The sequence below is a fragment of the Ictalurus furcatus genome, chromosome 17, assembly GCF_023375685.1.
Source record: "Ictalurus furcatus strain D&B chromosome 17, Billie_1.0, whole genome shotgun sequence".
Taxonomy (NCBI): domain Eukaryota; kingdom Metazoa; phylum Chordata; class Actinopteri; order Siluriformes; family Ictaluridae; genus Ictalurus; species Ictalurus furcatus.
This window is the reverse complement of record NC_071271.1, coordinates 21,135,663-21,153,924: the sequence shown is the minus strand read 5'-3', so window position 1 is coordinate 21,153,924 and position 18,262 is coordinate 21,135,663. Positions and strand designations below refer to the sequence as shown.

Below are 18,262 nucleotides of genomic sequence, written 5' to 3'. Positions count from 1 at the left end.
TAGAAACACTGAAGTGAATTTGCTGTATTTATTTATTTAGCTAGTTTTACCAATGAAAGAAATGTTAAATAAAAATGTAAGAACCTAAACCCTTGTAAATGTTCATGCGAGTTGAATTGTTCCAAATTTGCAATCCCAATTCGGTGAATTTTTGAAAAATAAAGAGGCAGAGAAGTTATAACCGATAACCCGGCCACTTGTGACGTTTCTTATGTGTTGATTTCCTACAAATTTGCACTTGGGGCACGTTGATCAATCTGAACTACGCAGATATACGAAGATAACTTTTCAAATAGAAACAATCCTGTAAATAAATTATACGTTGTTCCGAGGACTTGAGGATTTTCAGTCTTTTGTGGCATAAAACTTCGCCAAAAAACTTCTGAACCCTGTTCGTGTTGATCACGTTTTTAAACGTGTTTCCAGTAGACAGGCAAAGTGACACCAGGAGAGTGTTTTTATTGCTTTTAATTGTTTATTATTAAACCGTTCACCCTGTTTAATATTACAATAGATTAGATCATTCCTCACACAGTAGCTTATAATACTAACAAAGTACAGCAATGTTGACAAAAATCAAGGAAAGCTGCTACATGTATAGATTTTGAACCTTTCAGTTCAGAAATCCACAAACCCTAAAACCTCCAGAAGCCCTGAACTCGTTTTTCGAAGCATTTGATCGCATTATTTTGAGTTATCGAACTTATTAAGGGTTTATTTTGACCGTTTGAATTCAACGTACTTGTTTAAATATGTCAACGAATGCAAATTCGAAATAATGTCTTTATGATGTTTTGATTAGTAAATGAATCCATAATCATGCAGTAGTAGTTATGACATGCTAGATTAATATTGAGAAAGGATATCAAGTCAAAGTATATTATTTCATAATATCTTGAAATAAGTTATGAGTATAAGAAATGAGATTTTAACGAGGTCTGGGTTTCTATACAAACCAAACACACGTCTAATTATACAGCAATAATATATTTCAGCAGTCAGACTTAACACATTAAGTGCACTTTTTCTATTGTAAGCCTGTATTCATTAATTTGGGTAAATGAACAATAACCTAGAATCAAAATTTATATTAAAATAAATTAATGGAATTCAAATTGCAATATTTGAACCCTGTTTGCCATTCTGTTACGTTCAAGTGATTATTTTTTTAAATTATTAAATTAGATTTACACATTTCAATTACTAGATTGTGCTGATTTGTGACTGATTCCTACAGAAAACCCAAATGAACAGTAAATATATTTTTCAAACATAAACCACACATAAAATTCCCTTCTTCATGTATAATGTAAAAATGAAGGTTTGTCAACATAAAACAATTAAAGGACATTTATCAGGCAACAAAAAAATAATTAAAATATATATACACACGCACAACTGGTTTTATAAAATAGCAACAATTTAAGTAACTTGAGTATCACTCATCACTTCCTGCTTCAATTCCACTAACAAAGTTTGGGAGGTGGGGCCTAAGGCGTGGAGTCATACCAACCCATGTTCCTCTGTTTGTCTAAGATGGTTGCCTCCATAATATTCGTGTGTCTTGTTCATGCTTAGAGATGACCGTAAGTTCCACATCAGTGAGATTTTGGGTGAGATAGACCTCCATTACTCTGTAGCTAGTACAAAGGAACGAGGAAGGAAAGAAGCTCACCTTAGCTGTTCGACTACATTTAATGAGGCACTGTGTACTAATTTAGTACTACATTTCTGACTCTCACACATATACATATAGCTTCTAAAGCTAACTAATCGGTACACGTATGTAGAAGATGAACGGATGTCTGTCGCTTGGATGTGTGTGTGTGTGTGTGTGTGTGTGTGTGTGTGTGTGTGTGTGTGTTCATGATGTTTATTATTGGCTCTTCAGAGAACAGGAAGTTCGGCGGTAGGTGATGTGTAAGTGCTGGGTCAGGGGTTGGTTCTCCAGAGCCATGAACACCGTTTGCTCCAGTCTCCCGTCTGATCTTAACTGAAAGACCCTGGAGATCTGATCAAAGATCAGGAAAAGAAAAAATGTAAATAACATAGCTGTGTGAAAGTTCTAAAGTTACTATGAAACTCCTCCACCAGAAGAACAGGAGACGGACCTGCTGGACGTACGGCTGCTTGGCGAAAGACGTCCTGGCCAAAGCTCGGCTCTGCAGAGCGAGTTTCTGTCCATCTAGTTCACCTTCCTCGATCTCTACTAGTCCTGCAAAAACACACACACGGCTAGTTATTACCGCAGCTCACGCTAGCATGTGATTTTATAAATGATAATTTAAAGAAAATTTTTTTTATATAAACCGGTGTTGTGTTTGCTATCCACGAGAGTGGAGTATTTTTGTGAATTTTTTAACAAAAGATCAAAAGGTTAAACACTAAAGACAAATTTTATAAATCCGGTTTAAAAAAAAAACGCAGGAGGTCCATTTGGGGTCATTTGAGACGCTCAAAATTGAAGTGTTACCCGTTATTAGAGACATGTAAGTAACAAAATGTTTTCTCTTTTTAAAGGAAGTTAATAATATCTGCTCTGTCAATAGCTTCCAGCGCAAACTGAATTTGTAGTTCCAATGAATGAATTATTGATCAGGGTCCACACCCGAGTTCTGAGCGACGATGAAAGCCACGTTGTTGGTGCCTGGCTGAATCCGGATGAAACCGCTCTCTCTGTGAAGTGGCTTTTTACTCTCAGCATGGAAAGAGTTAAACCTGAGAAAATATCACCAACGTTAAGCATTTTCAACCCCTGCAAAACTACACAGCGCAGTGTGTACTGTTTATCGTAGAAATATTTTTTAACAGCGTGATATTAACACAGTTTGTCTACGGTGAGAATATTCCAAGATAGTGAAATTTTTAAAGAATAAAATAAAAACCTCCACAAACAAAGGGGGAGAAATTTAAATAAATAAAATACCGATCATCAGTAGTGACATCATCATCATGTGACTGCATTCTCATGGTGTATGTATGGCTAGTGAAATCTGCTGCATGGTTTACATGAAGTTGATGACTGGTTGTCCCACGTGAGTGAAATACAGCGTCTCATTGTAGTGGAAAGGAGTGATGGTGGGGAAGGAACCTTGACCGGGCTCGTCCGATTCCCAGGTCCCCAAGAGCCAGTCCAGAGGGAGCACTGCCGGGTTCAAATCCACTGCTGCAGGTCAGAAAAGGGAATCAAAAAGTGTTCATGTTCAACTCTAATAATTACTCTTGGAAAGTTTGGAGGTTGACCAGGAAAGTCAGTTAAATGGTGTCTGATAATGAGTCATAGCTTCTGCACTCAATGCAGCACCCAAGACAGACCAACATGGGATTTATTTCAAGACAAAGAGATGATAAGTTGTTCCCAACCATCAATCGCTGATCGCCATTGTTCCCAACCACCAATTGCTGATCACCATTGTTTTCCTACTGGTTCTTTTTTTCTTCATTTTAAACTTTCTCCCTTGTGAAATTTACAGTAATAAAAGCAGGCCATTCCATCCCTAACCATTTCTTGACTCCCCACTACCACTGCTCATTTGATCTGTGTTCTTGATAGAAATGACAGAATTTAGTAAATTGTGATGCTGTGACCAAGGACAACCTCTTACTACAAAAGGTTTTTATATTCTTACAAAAATCTAATTCTATGTGCCTTCAGTAAATCTTCCTCGTTTATGTAACATGTTTTGATACGTGAACCATCATCATGACTCAGTGGATATGCAAATTGGCCTGTGACGTCATTTGCCGACTTCTAGCGACTTTTGGATCATGGGTTAACTACTTTCCCCTGAAATGATAAAGCAATACTGTATATAGCTAAACTTTTTTGTAAACATACATTTACTTCAATAGCAGTGCATTAATTTAGACTTATTTAGACTAACTAAATGAATTATAATTTCACAAGTTTTACGAAACAAACTTCCAAAAGTGCACTTTTAATGCAAACCATTAAAAATATACACCGGAAATACTCACCAGGTTGACTCACAGGACACGACATTCTGATAATTTTTTTTTTTTTTTACAAAGTCTGGTTTATGTTAGAATAAACGACTCATGCGAGTCTTAAATGAAGTAAATAACTAAATTAATTCACCGCCGCACTGAGTATTTTGTTTAGCTAACAAGCTACCTTGCAACTTATCCCGGAAGTCTACGCCCACTTTGGCGCATTGAACTGTGGGAGATGTATTCAGCGCAATTATTTGGGAAATACACGAATATTTGTAACCGTAAAAAAACCCCAAACTATACTAATATAATCTAGATATTAAAAATATCGTTCATTTGTGTCGCATTCAAATGAAATCAAACAGCAAACTAGCAACATTATGATTTAAACTAGTCCACTTTCGTGTGTCGTTTATCGGTCACATGTTTCTATGGAAACGAACCATTCCACTGCCCTGTAAAATGGGGGAGACCAGGAAGTGTTACTTGTTGACAGTTAATTATTTATTTTACATTATAAAGAGCGAATTCGTCGTGCAAAATAGTTGATGATTGCTTAAAATATGTTTAGCTAACATGTTAATGTGGTTTTTTGTTATTTTTATAACGGGTTTTCTTACGTGATAGCTAAATAAAACCCCATTAACGAGCACATGGACAAGTCCTAATCACTTATTCAGAGGAAATTGAGCAAATATGCATGGTTCTTATTTCTCTTGTGTTTTATAAAACGCGTTTTAGAGCTCAGGTGTGTTCCTGAATGGCCACTGGACGTGGTCAGTTCTTGCTGAGTCTGAGGCAGGGGTTGGAGAGGATTCAGCCAGGTAGACACGGAGGAAACTCAGGAAGAAACCAAAAGGAAAAACCTGCACGTGATGGCCGCAGCAGCAGGAGGTAGCTCCAAAATGGCCTCCCCTGGCCTGCTTAATCAGGCCTTCACTCTTAGAACAAAGGTGTCATCTTACATTAGCGCCCTAAAATTGCTTTAGGGTTTGTCCCTTTTCTGCTACAACCCCCGATATGTAAACCATCAAACCCTTGAGGAGTTTATTTTCTAAGACTGTAGAAAGTTATAAACCTGTCACACACCACCTGGTTTAATTTAGAAGTTGTAGATACAGCATATAAAATATAGACTTACTCAGATGGTCTAGGTTATGCTTAAGTTTTTTTCTTTTAAGAAGCTGTCCTTTTAGCAATGTGAAGAGAGGAAGTAAAAAAAAGGTGGCATTTTTCTATGGGAGGGTATTCGTGGTTGGGGGATATTTTAGCTTTGAGGTATTTGTGGTTGTGGGATATTTGGTTTTTGGGTGGGGTTTTGGCAATTGAGGCACATTTGGCTTTGGGGTGGGGTATTTGTGGTTGTGGGACTTTTGACTTTGGGGGTATCTGGTTGTGGGATATTTGTCTTTGGAGGTGTTTGTGGTAGTGGTATATTTGGCTTTGGGTATTTGTGGTTGTGGGACATTTGACTTTGGGGGTATTTGTGGCAGTGGTATAATTGGTTTTGGGGTATTGGTGATTGAGGGACATTTTCCCTGACATTTGATGATTTCCCTCTTTTTTTTTTAAACATATGTAGGGATGATAGCACCAAGCCACCTCCACCACCCCCTCAAGTAGTATGTTGCCCTGCCCAGTCCTGGTCCCAGCCCCTTCCTTCCTCCCTCTGCGGGGAAAATTACTTTAAAAGGTAAACGTCTCTGAGATGGCAGGCCTGAATCATTTCCGTGCTTGTGGACTCTAACATATAATTTCTCACCAGCTTGCCACCTGAGATCATCCTGAAGATTTTCTCCTATTTGGACGCGGCGTCTCTTTTCTGCGTCGGCTTTGTTAACCGACAGTTTCGAGATCTGGCGGATGACAAGTCAGTGATGTTTTTTTCAACGTCAGCGCTAAATTTGCGTTTCTTTCTTGAGATATTGGGTTCACGTGGAGATCAGCTTGATGGAGGCTGGAAAGAAAGCGTGACGTTTTAAACCCTGTGGTGTGTGTCCCGCAGCATGATGTGGTACGAGTTATACTCCTATGAGATGGGCAGGAGGAAGTGGAGGCCGAGGTTGTGCGAGACGCCGGACTCTGTGAGCGCCGACATGCAGGACGTCCCGGCGGCGGTGTGGAAGAGGCTGCTGTTCAGAAAAATGGGCTGCCATAAGGACGCGGTGTGGAAGAAGGAGCTGAGACACGTGAACCTGAGCACGGGCATGCCGCAGCAAACCGAGCAGGTCCTCAGGTCAGACATGTTTCTCTGACGTTAAAGGGGTAATATTATTAACAAGTCATATGTATATATTTAATATTGACCACAAATGGCGTTTTATAGTGTGTTTTGAGTGTATTTCCAGGCTTAATTCTTCTCCTCACTCGAGCCGATATGTTTAAGTTCGTCAGTGCGTTGACATGTAACTTGTCCTTCACGTTTCTCTGACTGTTATTCCTGTGTTTATACGAGGTGTTTATTTGAGGGGGTCTCTGCAGTGAAATTTGCAAACTTGAGTGACTGAACATCTGAAAACTGAATGGTTGAATCTATGACACTAAGAACACTCACTCTGAAAGAGAAAGGAATTGTGCGAGTGTAATTTATTATGAATTAGAGGTGGTGTGTGCACTGCAGGAGTCTGCGTGTTGTCTGGGAGATCACGCTGATCTATAGGCGAGGGAAGCAGAGCATGTCCAAGCATTCTCAGGCGTTTTTCTCCGACTCGTCCGTAACCGTGTGCTGGAGCGACGGCGTGTTTCCGAAAATTCACAACGTCATTAGCATGCAGCTCCACGGAGTCCTGGGTTCCCCCACGACCACGCCAGCCAAGTGAGCAACCTCCTTTAGTCACGACTAGTATAAATCTACTACAGGAGGCTTTTCCCTAATGGGAAAACAGAGTTAAATGCCATTGGAAGTTAGTGAAGATGTGTTTGTGTCTGGTCCAGGCCGCGGTGGCGCTCTCTGATCTGTAAAACGCTGGTGAGACGGGTTGACAAATGGAGGCATATCGGGACGGACAGGCTGGTGAAACTGTTCCAGTTTGATGAAGGGATCACTGTGGGAGTATGGAGAGTACGGCCATGATTTAAAGTTACAATAAAATAGTGTAACTTCCTGCTCCGCTCTTTATCATGTCTCTGTGTTTAGTGTATTTATCTGTGTATTTGTCTTTATGCTTGGCTGTAGGGCACGTGGGTGATCGCCTTCATCATGGCCACCTTACACTTCCACAGACTGGTGGAGAGAAGTGTTCTCGGGTCTCTGTTCTGGTATGCTGCTGTTTGTTTTATCTCTCTTAATCAATCGGTGTTTGTATTTCTTCTTTTGAGATTGGTACAGAGGCCACGCCTCCTTCATTAGACCTGGGACTGACAAACATGTAGGCCATGCCTCTTTCGTTATGACTGACATGCACACAGGACACACACAATTCTTTTAGACTGACACAGGCCACGCCTCGTTCACTAGACCTGGGACTAACTGACAGAGGCCACGCCTCCTTCACTAGACCTGGGACTAACTGACAGAGGCCATGCCTCCTTTATGACTAACCGACACAGAGGCCACACCTCCTTCACTATGACTGAGTGACACAGAGGCCACACCTCCTTCACGATGACTGTGTGACAGACTTTTTCACTATGCCAGATATTTTTCCTGATTTATCTCCCCCCGCCCAGCCCCTACAGGCCAGAAGAGACCAGCCTCCTGCAGACCGATGTCCTCCCGGGTATCAGTGTTCCTGGTTACACAGTGCTCATGCAGCTTCACAACTCAGTGAGACGCATCATGCAGTGCCGTTACTCGCCGGTGCTCTGTACCAGAGGTAACATCTCTACACACTGCTCATGCTAATTATAGGCTAAACACAGCCAGGGGCGTGAGCTATTTAGTTACAAATGCATTAGCATATCCATTTCTAACACACGCGCACACAAAGTCATTACGTAGGTTGGAATTACTTTCACACTTTCTGATATTTGTTTTGGAGATAATTTGTGCAATTATGATAATTATGAGATTCGGCTTGGAGATTCAGCAAGTCATTTATCTCCTCGTTTCTTTGGCAGCGCAGACAAAGCACATGCGTTAGCCGACATGATAGCTACTGTAGCAGAACAATATACTGCACTTTTGAGGTTACGAGTAGTGAATAATAAGGAACCGTGTGATCGATTTGCGTATAATTCCGTTAATTCTGACTTTACAGTCAAGTGCAAACGTTTGCGCACCCTGGGACTCAATAAAGAAGGCAAAGAAATGTAATTGACAACAAGACATTTTACTGTGCTGAAATGGATATTAATAATGAAAAAACCCATCTTTTTAATCAGTTGAGAGTCTCATGTTTATTTATTTATTTATTTTTTAAATTGTAGATTTTGAGTTGTTGTCTTGTTTCAGGCCATGCCCACCTTTCATTTTAATGTCTTAGTTTTTTCGTTGCTACATTGGAAATAAAGTTTTTTGTTTTTTTTTTTGTTTGTGTTTTTTTGTTTTTTTGTCTTCCTATTTTTCATTCAGAAACTATGGAGACACTAACTTTTGCCCTCAGCTGTACATTTCTAACTTCCTTCCAATGTGGAGGTCTTGGCAATTTATTTTGATCAATATTTTGATTTCAGCGAACGCTCTTTGCAGGTGCTAAGTTTATTATAGTGATTCTCACGTAAATGAAGACCAGATTAACCAAACTAACTGTGTAAGACTTTAAAGTGGGGGAAAAAACCCCTATAGAGTCATTGTGATTTTACTTTCCTAACTACAAATCAAACCCCAGCCCACATTTTGGAGCTAAACAGAGCTGCAGGAGAGTGAAGACGCTTCTCCGCTTGTTTATCGGGTTCCGTTAAAGCTGGAGGTTCTTCACTCACTGCTGCTACTACACCTTCAGACACGTGGCGTTAAAAACCCAAACGTTCACTTCAACCCCGACTTTATTCTGTCCTCGTCAGATGATCTCCATAGCGAATTCGTGCAACTCCGACCTGTTAAGTCCAGAACGTCTCAGAAGCACACACCCATCTTGGGGAAGATCAGTTTCCCCTGGAAGGCCGGTGAGCTGCACGGAGATGTCAAGGTAACACTCTGTAACATTAACTCTAGATTATTCCTCCAGTTCAAGTCGGTTCAAACGCGTAAATAAATGTACCTCGCATTTCAAACACCGGAACCAACCCGAACACTGTGTATTTCAGTGATCCATCTTGTAACGATGGACTTCCAGATTATTCCAAATAACACACTACTCGCTTATAAAGCTGCTGTTGTGTATGCGGCCCATTTGCTGTACACGTCGCCGTTACTATAGGAACGGTAACGTTATTAATATAAACCTGCACTACTATCAGAGCTGCTGTTCTAGAGAACGAATCAACACCTTCCAACCAATCAGGATCCAGGATTCATCAGCGCTGTGGTGTATCACGTATTTCTGTTTGCATCAGATTCATTTGCACAGCAAAGGATGAGCTTTACGACGAGCTGTGTGGGCCAAAAGAAGTAATGTACTGCCGCTTTAATGTACTGTAGGTGCTGCTTTGGTCGTATTTAAAGATTTTAAAGTTAGTTGTTATAGGTGGAATATTATGTGAAATGTTTTAGCGTTTGGAACGAAGCTGTGTTTTAAATGCATTTCATATCTGAAAAAATGTAACGACTCTGTGTGTGTGTGTGTGTGTGTGTATGTGTGTATGTGTGTTTCTTCAGATTATGTTTAATACTCGGTGATCTAAACATCCTGTTGTTTTGTGAGCAGGACTGCTGCATGATGACGGTGTCTGTGCTGGACGCGGCTCAGAGGCCGGTGTGGTGCATCAGCTCGTCCGTGTCTCTCGTCCTCGGTCGCTCCAACGTGGTGTGCGAAACCTATGACGGCGAGCAGTTTGTGCTGTGGTACAACGGTCCCGACGGGAAGCTGAAGATGACCCTGGTGTGGATGCAGGACCTGGAGATGTACTTCCTGATCAACCTCCACATCTGGATCCGCGTGGAGAAAGAAGACTCGTGACCTAATTTATGTAGACGTGTTAGGTTTGTTTTATAGCTGGATTGAAATCCACTGTTTTTATTTGTTGGTTTGTTTGTTGCGTAGTTTAAATGCCTAAGTCTGATTTAGGATCAGCGTCGCTCGTATAAAGTTCCTTTTCAGAGTTGATTTTCTTTCTTGCAGCTGGTTGGAAGATTTATTTTCTTGTGTTACAAAGTGAATAAAGTGAGACTGTGGACACATGACTCGTTCTGTCGGCTATAAAATCCGTCTTCGGACGTACGATCTTTCTTGGGATTATAAAATACGAAAATCCCAGGGGACGCGACCGTCGTCGTAACCCTTGCGAATTTCCCACGTCATCTTTAGAAAGTCGTTGCTCCTGTTCTGAATTACAGAAATTTCTGGAGAACTTGAATGGTGAAACATAGTTGTTTCTAAAGCGAGCGGATCGTATCTCTCCTGTCGGTCACGTTACAGACACGCCCCCAGTGATCCTACACCCTGCCCCTTTCTGCTCAGAGTCCCAAATGCACAAGTAAAGTTCAGATACTATTACTGAGAAGGGGGGGGGGGGGGGGGGAATTTAATGACGCCAAAAGAAATACAAATTTGGAGAAGAAACGGACACGAGATTCGTCAGACAAATCAGACATGTATTTAGTGCATCAGGATTTTGTGGTTATAACATATTCTAGCTGTTATAACAATGAAATAAGCCTGCTCCGTACATGTTGGGAAAAAAACGTAGGGTTGGTCTCTCCAGCCCAGGCACTAGACATTTCAATCATTGTCCTATTGCTTTGTGGTGGACTGAGAACGTAGCAAAAAAACCGCTGTGATGATCTCTAAAAACCTCTGTCCTTCTTCATTCCAAAGGAAAACAACAAATGGGTGAACCTAGTGTCGACTGTTTTGCAAACCTGCGTGCACAAATGTGATCCACGGTTCAGATGTGAACACAAACCTGAGATTATAAGACCCTGAGTGCTTGAATTGGTAATTTTAATAATAAAAGATAACTTTTTTTTTTTCTTCTAAAGTTTACTGTACATTTTACACATTGTCTTAACATGGTAAGTCGTCTGTGGTGTGTTTGCTGTCTATACAGCTGTCCGGTAGTCGAGGGAGGAGTCTGATGTCGTCATGTGACTGTCTTTAGGCCTTGTGTTTTTTGCAGTGTTTCAGGGCATCAGCCAGGGCTGCGAGAGCTTTATCAGCATTATATGTGCTGCAGTTGTAGCCCATCAGCCCCACTCGCATCACCTAGAACACACACAGATGTCAGGGGTTAACACGTGACTCTGGTTTAGTCTTAACTCTAGAGAGTAGCAGTTTAAAGGCATCATTGCATTAAAAGGGGCGGAGCCTATGTTACCTTCCATCACCCCTAATTAGGGTAAGATGGCACAAATTGCTAGAGAACTTAAATAGTATATCTGACGTTAGATAATTATCATCAGAAAGATACGGCTAGAGACAGGACGGCTACGTTAGCGATGAGGTGTATACATCACTTAGTACATGCAGCCGTTCTCCTCACCATGCCAATGGACGGCCCCAGGCCTCCCGTCATCTCCATCTGGTGGTGTTTCATCATGTACGTTAGAAGCTCTTTCCAGTCGTACCCTTCAGGGATCGTGATGGTGGTGACTGACGGCAACCTCAGATCCTGAACACAAACGAATCACGTGATCGACGTGTCTCATTAAAGATTAAACTGACGAGTGATGGACGAACGCCTCACCTTGTCCTTGATGAAGAGTTTAAGGCCGAGGTCTTCTAAACCCTTCCACAGGTACTCTGCTACCTCTCTGTGCTGTCTCCACGAGTTCTCCAGACCCTGCAGGGAAGAACCGAACAGAACATCCTCAGAACTGACTCACGGTATGCTGAATCAGCTGAAGCACCAAAAAAGGAAAGAGGCCACACCTCCTTCAGTTAATCCGAATTAGAAGCCACGCCTCCTTCATTGGGACTGACCGGTATAGAAGCCTTGCTTCCTACATTAGGACTGAGGCCACGCCTCCTTCACTGAGACTGACACACAGAGGTCATGCCTCCTACATGGAGACTGACACACACTAAAGCCACGCCTCCTTCACTGAGACTGACACACACACAGAGGCCACACTTCCTCCATTGTGACTGCCACACACACACACACACACAGAGGCCATGCCTCCTCCATTGAGACTGACACACACAGAGGCCACGCCTCCTTAACGATCACTAAGACACATTGACCCAATTCACGATAGCACTCAGGTTGACAGAGCGTGTGTGTGTGTAGTGATGACATCACACTGACCTTCTCTGTGAGGATGGCGAGACTCTCTCTCAGGGTGAAGAACCCGGACACAGGGCCGGTGTGATGATACCTGCAGCACAGAGTTACAGACATCACACACACCGACTCTCCTGAAGTGCGACGCTAACGTTTCCAGCTTTTATTATTATTTTTTTCTGAACACACTCACGTTCGGGCAGGTTTACCGTCATTACCCCAGTAGTTGGACAGGTGAGTCATGTCCAGCAGGTAGGACACGGGCTTCGTCTTCCTGTTGAACATCTTCTGACTGCACGAGATTAAAGCAAGGAAGAAAAGCACGCATAACTCACACTACATTCCTGCATATCAGCTTCAAACGATTCTGTGTGCACGGGGTTCGAGCTCATTAATGGCTCATTTTTAAAAAAGCGAGATTCAGAGCCGAAGTTGCTCCAGGTTCCTGCTGTGTTTCTCTGTGTCCTCTGTATGTGTGTCAAGCTTTTCAGTAAAAAAAAAAAAAAACTACTTGAGATATTCACAAACACAACATTTTCAAGAATTTCCCACTGAATGTAATGTGTAGTTTTACTCTGACATTCCAGTTTAAATTTTTATTTTTTTTAAAAATTTTTATTACAAAATAAATATTTCAAGATCGTTTTGTCATCCAGGTTCCTGCTTTGTTTTCCTGTTTCCCGATTTCATATACGGATCAAAGACGGAACAGGTTTTTAAAACCTCATATGTTTTATTTTTATCCTTTTCGTTTGCTTCTGTCTTGTACAGCACTATAAAATAGCGTAGATTTATTAACATATAAAACGTATACATTACAATACACAGAGAATTGCTGATACTTTGTCCCTTGGAGTATAGATTTTACATTTTACATTACAACGGCTCAAAGACAAAACAGACAAAAAGAGAGAAAGAAAAATGAATATATATGTTATTTATTGTTTTATATTTCACACTCACCATGCCCTTTCGTTGAATGAAATCGGTGCTGTGCCTGGAGGGGCGTTTAAAGCTTTCTGTGAGCCCGTGTACAGAATATCGATCTCTGCATGGAGAGAACAGACACACGAGATGTTGGACACTGAGCAGGACTGCCTCCAAACTCTACACATATCAGTATTCGTGTAAATATACTGTACATATAAACACAAGTCTCTGATTACTCTGTTTGTCCATGAGAAGAGGTGAAGCTCCCAGAGACGCCACGGAATCCACCAAGAACAAGCAGTTGTACCTGTAATCACACGGAGTTCACTCTCACCATGCTGTAACAACACGTCGCGGTGTTTTATTCCTCTTACGCCACAGCAATTCACACATTTATGGCGTGGAACGTCTGTGAAACGAATGAATTCGTCTTCTCACTTACATTATAGCAGCTATAAATCAAGCTGTTCTCTCACCAGCCTGTCCTTCTACTGCTATAGAAAGCTAATCGTCACATTAACACATACGGCGGAGATAACCACATGCCATTCAGGGTCGGCCACAGAGAGCTGATGGTTAGAAAACACAGAGTTTTGACGTATAAACAGGTGTAAAGTGGACGCGACTGCGAGCGCGAGCGTGTAAATCATAAACGCTATAAGCTGGGTGTGAATGAAAGGCGTAAACAGGACGTTTTTAGTGACGTCCACGCTGTGGAAATGTGTCTTCATGCTCTATGTTTAATAAACCATGACGCGCTGATCCGCTCACATGACACCGCTTTAAGTTGTTGTGATCAGTGGTACAGGATGAAGCGGCCTGATCCCTAAATCCCTAAAAAAAAAACCAAACACGTGTCTATCATGTAACTTCATGACTTTCTTTTTTTTTTTTCTTCAGTTTCAGTAACGAAACGAGAAATAAGAGAAAATGTGCGGGAAACATGCTGTTTAAGGCGGAGCAGGAAGTGAGAATTGTCTGTTCTGCGAAGAGAACTGGAGGTAGAGTCAAAACAAACCTAGCTATTTTTAGACTCTGCGTGTATTTGTTTTTTTAGTACTATTTAAAAATTTTTTGCATATGAAGCACCACATCACAATTTCTTACAGAAGCATTATTATTTGCTTAAACTCCAACACAAATAGATGGAAGATTAACTGGATCCAGGGTTCTGCTGCACATCAGAGCAGATAATGATGATGATGAGTATTTATTAATCATGTATACATTACAGCACAGTGAAATTGTCTTCTTTGCATACCCCAGCATGTCAGGAAGTTGAGGTCAGAGTGCAGGGTCAGCCATGATACAGCACCCCTGGAGCAGAGAGGGTTAAGGGCCTTGATCTTTCACACTACAGTACATGATTCTTCACTGAGAAAATCAAACACGGTTGAAAATCACCTCAGTGATCACGTGGCTAAACCGCTAACACTACATGACCGGTACAAGTGCAGGAGTGCGCAGTGAGCGGGTGATAAGTAGTCCAGAATCAATCAGCGACTGGAAGAGCAGGAGGAAGTGTGAAGGAAAACAAACTTGTGAAACTACCGAGGGCCGGACATCTGTGTCCTCGTGGCTAGTTATGACCATAGTGATTGTATTGTGTGTGTGTGTGTGTGTGTGTGTGTGTGTGTGTGTACGAGGTCCTCACTTGCGGCAGATGTCTCCGATGCCGTCTACAGGGTGAGCGAGACCAACCGAGGATTCTCCGTGTGCGAGGAAGAACAGAACGGGTTTGTGTTTGGAAATCTCCTGTGATTGTAATACACAATCAGAACAACATGCAGATACAGTCATTAGGTTTTCATTATTAATTATTATTCATATTAAATAGCACTGAACTATCCCTTTAACTGTGAAAGGAAGGAATCTGTTTACCTTCTCGATTTCTTCATTTGTGAAATAACCACCAGGAGATTTTACCAGAGTGTGAACTTTGGCACCTGTTCAAATCCAGGCATAAAACCACCATTATTTCCTCTCAGTTTCTCTTTGTAATTTTATTAAAAAAAAAAAAAAAATTCTAGTTTATTCCAGTATCTATTACTTTAAAGCACTTTATAACGATATATTTTATTTAGCTGAATATTAAAACGCTATCAAATTTTTATAGAATGTTTTTTTTTCTTTTCAAAACATGTACGCGGCGTATCGCACGGTTGTTCCTGTTACAGAAAACCATCAAATTCTTAATAAGCCTAATTATTATTTTTGGCTTTACTCTAGGTCTTGTGGTCCTATAAAGGTGTTTACAGGCATAAAAGGTCTATAAGCTACTAAACTGTCCTTGTGTTTAAAAAAAAACCCTACAGATTAAACATAGACAGTCACTTGTATAGAATATATTAAAGAAAACATCTCTCTCTCTATATATATTTTTTTTTACAGTTCTCGGATTGAAACCCCATTTCGTCTTTGACATAATTCATTTATAAATATTATTATACGCTACATATTTATATAATTAAATATCTACTAATCTCAGTTTGAATCTATACATTTCATAATCATAATCTAAAACCAGATGTAAGTTTTAAATCTACAGTAGCAGGGACAGGAGATATGATATTATTGATATTGTAAACATGGATATTGCAGGACATCGCAGGTCAGTACTTTTATGCACTCTGAAATAAAGTGTACTAAACTGTACCTTTCCTTGTCGCTGGTTTGTACCTTTAGTGTGTATCTTTTCCCTGGGAAGGTGTGTGTGTGTGTGTGTGTGGTGTAATGGTTCTTAAGGTCCAAATATGTACCATAAATACATTTTTAAAAGTATAAAGATACACACTGAAGGTACAGCAGTCTGCCACTGCAGTGACGAGGAACAGTACCATTTGGTATGTTAATCTCAGAGAAAGTATTTGTTCAAAATTTGTTCGAATAAAATCTTTGTATAATTAAACGATCACAGAAGTATTCTCATGTTTTCATATTTCTTTTTTGTTTTGGTATTTTTTTGTTGCTACTTTGTTATCAAACCCCCAATATCGTGCATTATGATCATGTCGAATATCGTGATATGATATTTTTGTATATATCACCCCCCCCCCCCCCCCCCCGCATACAGTAATCAGTAGGCTGATTTAAAGTGGTACCCATTCTGTCTGCGATTTCAGCCACACGTTCTCCCCACACGCCGTTAATGGACACCAGGACGCTCTCTCCCGGTTCCACGATGTTAAACACTGCACACTCCATGGCCGTGTGACCCGACCCGCTCATCGCCAGCGTCATGAGGTTGGTAGTCTGAAAGGCGTAGCGGATCCCCTCCTTAATGTCGTTCATGATCTACGACGAAAGCAAAGCAGAGAGTGAAATTAGTCTGGGTTTAAAAAAAACAGCCGTTCATTTTTCAGCCCACACTAACGGGTCAAATAAAACGGTGCATGAGGTCTCACCTCGTACATTTCCGGATGCATGTGACCGATGATGGGTCTCCCTCCAGCGGCCAGCACACGGGGTGACACGTTAGACGGTCCGGGTCCGAACAGGTAGCGGTATGGTACCTCGAGCGGGCGCAGCATGCAGGCAGGAGGGGGCACATGCAGTGAGGATGGGCACGAGGATGAGGATGAGGAAGCACGCGTACACAACACAGAGCAGCACTCCAGAGCCACCACATGCTGCTGGGCCAAGAAGCGCACGCCCCTGCAGAGCGAGCTCAACGGTAACATGGTGCGACCTGCTGATAGCACTGATCTGATGTTACTGCTCTGACTGAGACTGGAGTAAAAAGCTGAAGAGCAAATATTTAAAAAGCGAACACGGTCTTTGACCTCTCAGTCATGCGTCACTGCTCATGTCCTCCCCTCCAACCTCCTGCGTACAAGCATGAGCAGGGCTGGAGCAAATACTGAGAAATTATACTTAAGTGAAAGTAGAGCTAATGTGTCAAAATCTTACTAAATTAAGAACAAACCAACAAAAAAAGGTTACTCGAGTACAGAGTACAGTTACCTAATGTCTTCCGCTCCTGAACATGAGAACAAAGTCCATACGCTGTATTCTACTGAATAACACATCATTCTTCAGAATAAACCTTCAACTGAGTCAAATGATCAAGTTCTGATTCATAGCCATATGAATGGTGTAGCTATAAATAACTAGCAAATTTGGTAGGCAGAAACCTGAAATGAAGAAACTGGCCATATTTATTGCATGGACGTATTGTGAAGCACAGTTGTCCTGAGATATCTGAATTTAAAAAAAGAAAAAAAAAAGTTCTTACAGGTCTAAATGCTTAAAAATGACACCGTGCAGCAGCTTTAAACATATCGACAGCGATCACATCTCTTCCTGCTGAGCTCATTAATAAAGGGTTTAGAGCAGTTCTGGAGGAAGGCACAGTACATCTCCAGTATGATAAATAGTCACCTTTTCATCATTTGCACAGACTTTGGCACTTTTCCTCACATGAAATCGAGCTGAGTTTGCAGAGGTACTGAAAATTACACACTCGCATCGATTTCTCATGCCCCTTGACTTGTTTACTGACTGCAAAGAGGAGTCGACCCTGTCGGAGGGAATGGATTGGCTGGTGTGGACATGTGCGCACACACACACACACACACACACACACACACACAAACACTACGCTTTCATTCATACACAGCATATAAACGTGCAACGCCATCAATGCTTCGCTCAGACACGTCAATATGCAGAACAGGACAGACGTGTTGTTTAGGATTTTTCTTTCCTTTTTCCAGAAGCTCATATTTCAGTTTAGCTGGAGTAATCTGCATAAATATGTCTGCAACCTTTGGTTTTCGTCGTGTTTGGTGTCGTTAATCTTTTGTTGTGTTCGTTACTAGAACATGACCTTCAGCCTGGGCCACTCAGGATCAATAATTAGACGAGCCAGTAAATAAGTCCGGGGCTGTTGTTTGTCCGTGCGTGGCCTTTGCACCATGGTGGGGCTCGACTCCAATGTTGACACTTTTTTGAGGAAGTCGTCTTGATTTCAGCCGTTCCTCTATCAACAACAGGCTCGATTACGTTCAATCTGATCAACCAATCACAAAACTTCACTGCGTGACATCACCATGCATATTTTCCTCCAACCTCACATCCCCGAGTGTTCTATTCCTCTTACGCCACAGCTATT

At 41.4% G+C, this 18,262-nt stretch overlaps 3 protein-coding genes across 11 annotated transcripts; 1 reads left to right on the top strand and 2 right to left on the bottom strand.

Annotated features, from left to right (window-relative positions):
- Positions 1–453: 453 nt before the first annotated feature.
- thap4 (THAP domain containing 4) lies at positions 454–4,156 on the bottom strand. The gene is made up of 5 exons (XM_053647082.1): positions 3,979–4,156; positions 3,010–3,166; positions 2,609–2,718; positions 2,112–2,215; positions 454–2,011 (listed from the first exon to the last, which is right to left on the bottom strand). The coding sequence occupies exons 1-5, from the start codon at positions 4,001–4,003 to the stop codon at positions 1,877–1,879; spliced, it is 531 nt and encodes a 176-aa protein (XP_053503057.1). The 5' UTR covers positions 4,004–4,156; the 3' UTR covers positions 454–1,876.
- A 15-nt stretch (positions 4,157–4,171) lies between these two features.
- zgc:161973 (uncharacterized protein LOC556635 homolog) lies at positions 4,172–10,172 on the top strand. Of its 9 annotated transcripts, none has more exons than XM_053647076.1 (11): positions 4,172–4,182; positions 4,696–4,848; positions 5,537–5,647; positions 5,720–5,824; positions 5,960–6,190; positions 6,575–6,769; positions 6,889–7,015; positions 7,130–7,212; positions 7,624–7,769; positions 8,899–9,023; positions 9,702–10,172. In XM_053647076.1, exons 2-11 carry the CDS (start codon positions 4,715–4,717, stop codon positions 9,951–9,953), a joined length of 1,509 nt encoding a protein of 502 aa, XP_053503051.1. In that variant the 5' UTR covers positions 4,172–4,182; positions 4,696–4,714; the 3' UTR covers positions 9,954–10,172. The 9 variants fall into 9 exon arrangements, 8 of the variants coding, with proteins under 8 accessions (XP_053503051.1, XP_053503048.1, XP_053503050.1 ...); XM_053647073.1 differs by lacking the exon at positions 4,172–4,182 and adding an exon at positions 4,185–4,235; XM_053647075.1 differs by lacking the exon at positions 4,172–4,182 and adding an exon at positions 4,187–4,229.
- Positions 10,173–10,567: 395 nt separating this feature from the next.
- Positions 10,568–16,880, bottom strand: agxtb (alanine--glyoxylate and serine--pyruvate aminotransferase b). Its single transcript, XM_053647081.1, has 11 exons — positions 16,554–16,880; positions 16,251–16,443; positions 15,031–15,095; positions 14,804–14,904; positions 13,386–13,456; positions 13,183–13,267; positions 12,413–12,511; positions 12,244–12,313; positions 11,680–11,775; positions 11,476–11,604; positions 10,568–11,198 (listed from the first exon to the last, which is right to left on the bottom strand). Exons 1-11 carry the CDS (start codon positions 16,827–16,829, stop codon positions 11,091–11,093), a joined length of 1,293 nt encoding a protein of 430 aa, XP_053503056.1. The 5' UTR covers positions 16,830–16,880; the 3' UTR covers positions 10,568–11,090.
- Between the last annotated feature and the right edge of the window lie 1,382 nt (positions 16,881–18,262).

Coding starts and splice junctions, on each gene's coding strand:
- thap4 (XM_053647082.1), bottom strand. CDS start 4,003: ATGTCGTGTCCTGTGAGTCAACCTG. Junction 2,216..2,608: donor CATCGTCGCTCAGAACTCGG/GTGTGGACCCTG, acceptor GTGTTTTTGCAG/GACTAGTAGAGATCGAGGAA. Junction 2,012..2,111: donor AGCAGCCGTACGTCCAGCAG/GTCCGTCTCCTG, acceptor ATCTTTGATCAG/ATCTCCAGGGTCTTTCAGTT.
- zgc:161973 (XM_053647076.1), top strand. CDS start 4,715: ATGGCCACTGGACGTGGTCAGTTCTTGCTGAGTCTGAGGCAGGGGTTG. Junction 7,213..7,623: donor GTTCTCGGGTCTCTGTTCTG/GTATGCTGCTGT, acceptor CCCCCCGCCCAG/CCCCTACAGGCCAGAAGAGA. Junction 7,770..8,898: donor GCCGGTGCTCTGTACCAGAG/GTAACATCTCTA, acceptor TGTCCTCGTCAG/ATGATCTCCATAGCGAATTC.
- agxtb (XM_053647081.1), bottom strand. CDS start 16,829: ATGTTACCGTTGAGCTCGCTCTGCAGGGGCGTGCGCTTCTTGGCCCAG. Junction 11,776..12,243: donor TCGCCATCCTCACAGAGAAG/GTCAGTGTGATG, acceptor TCTTCCCTGCAG/GGTCTGGAGAACTCGTGGAG. Junction 11,199..11,475: donor TGGGGCCGTCCATTGGCATG/GTGAGGAGAACG, acceptor TGTGTGTTCTAG/GTGATGCGAGTGGGGCTGAT.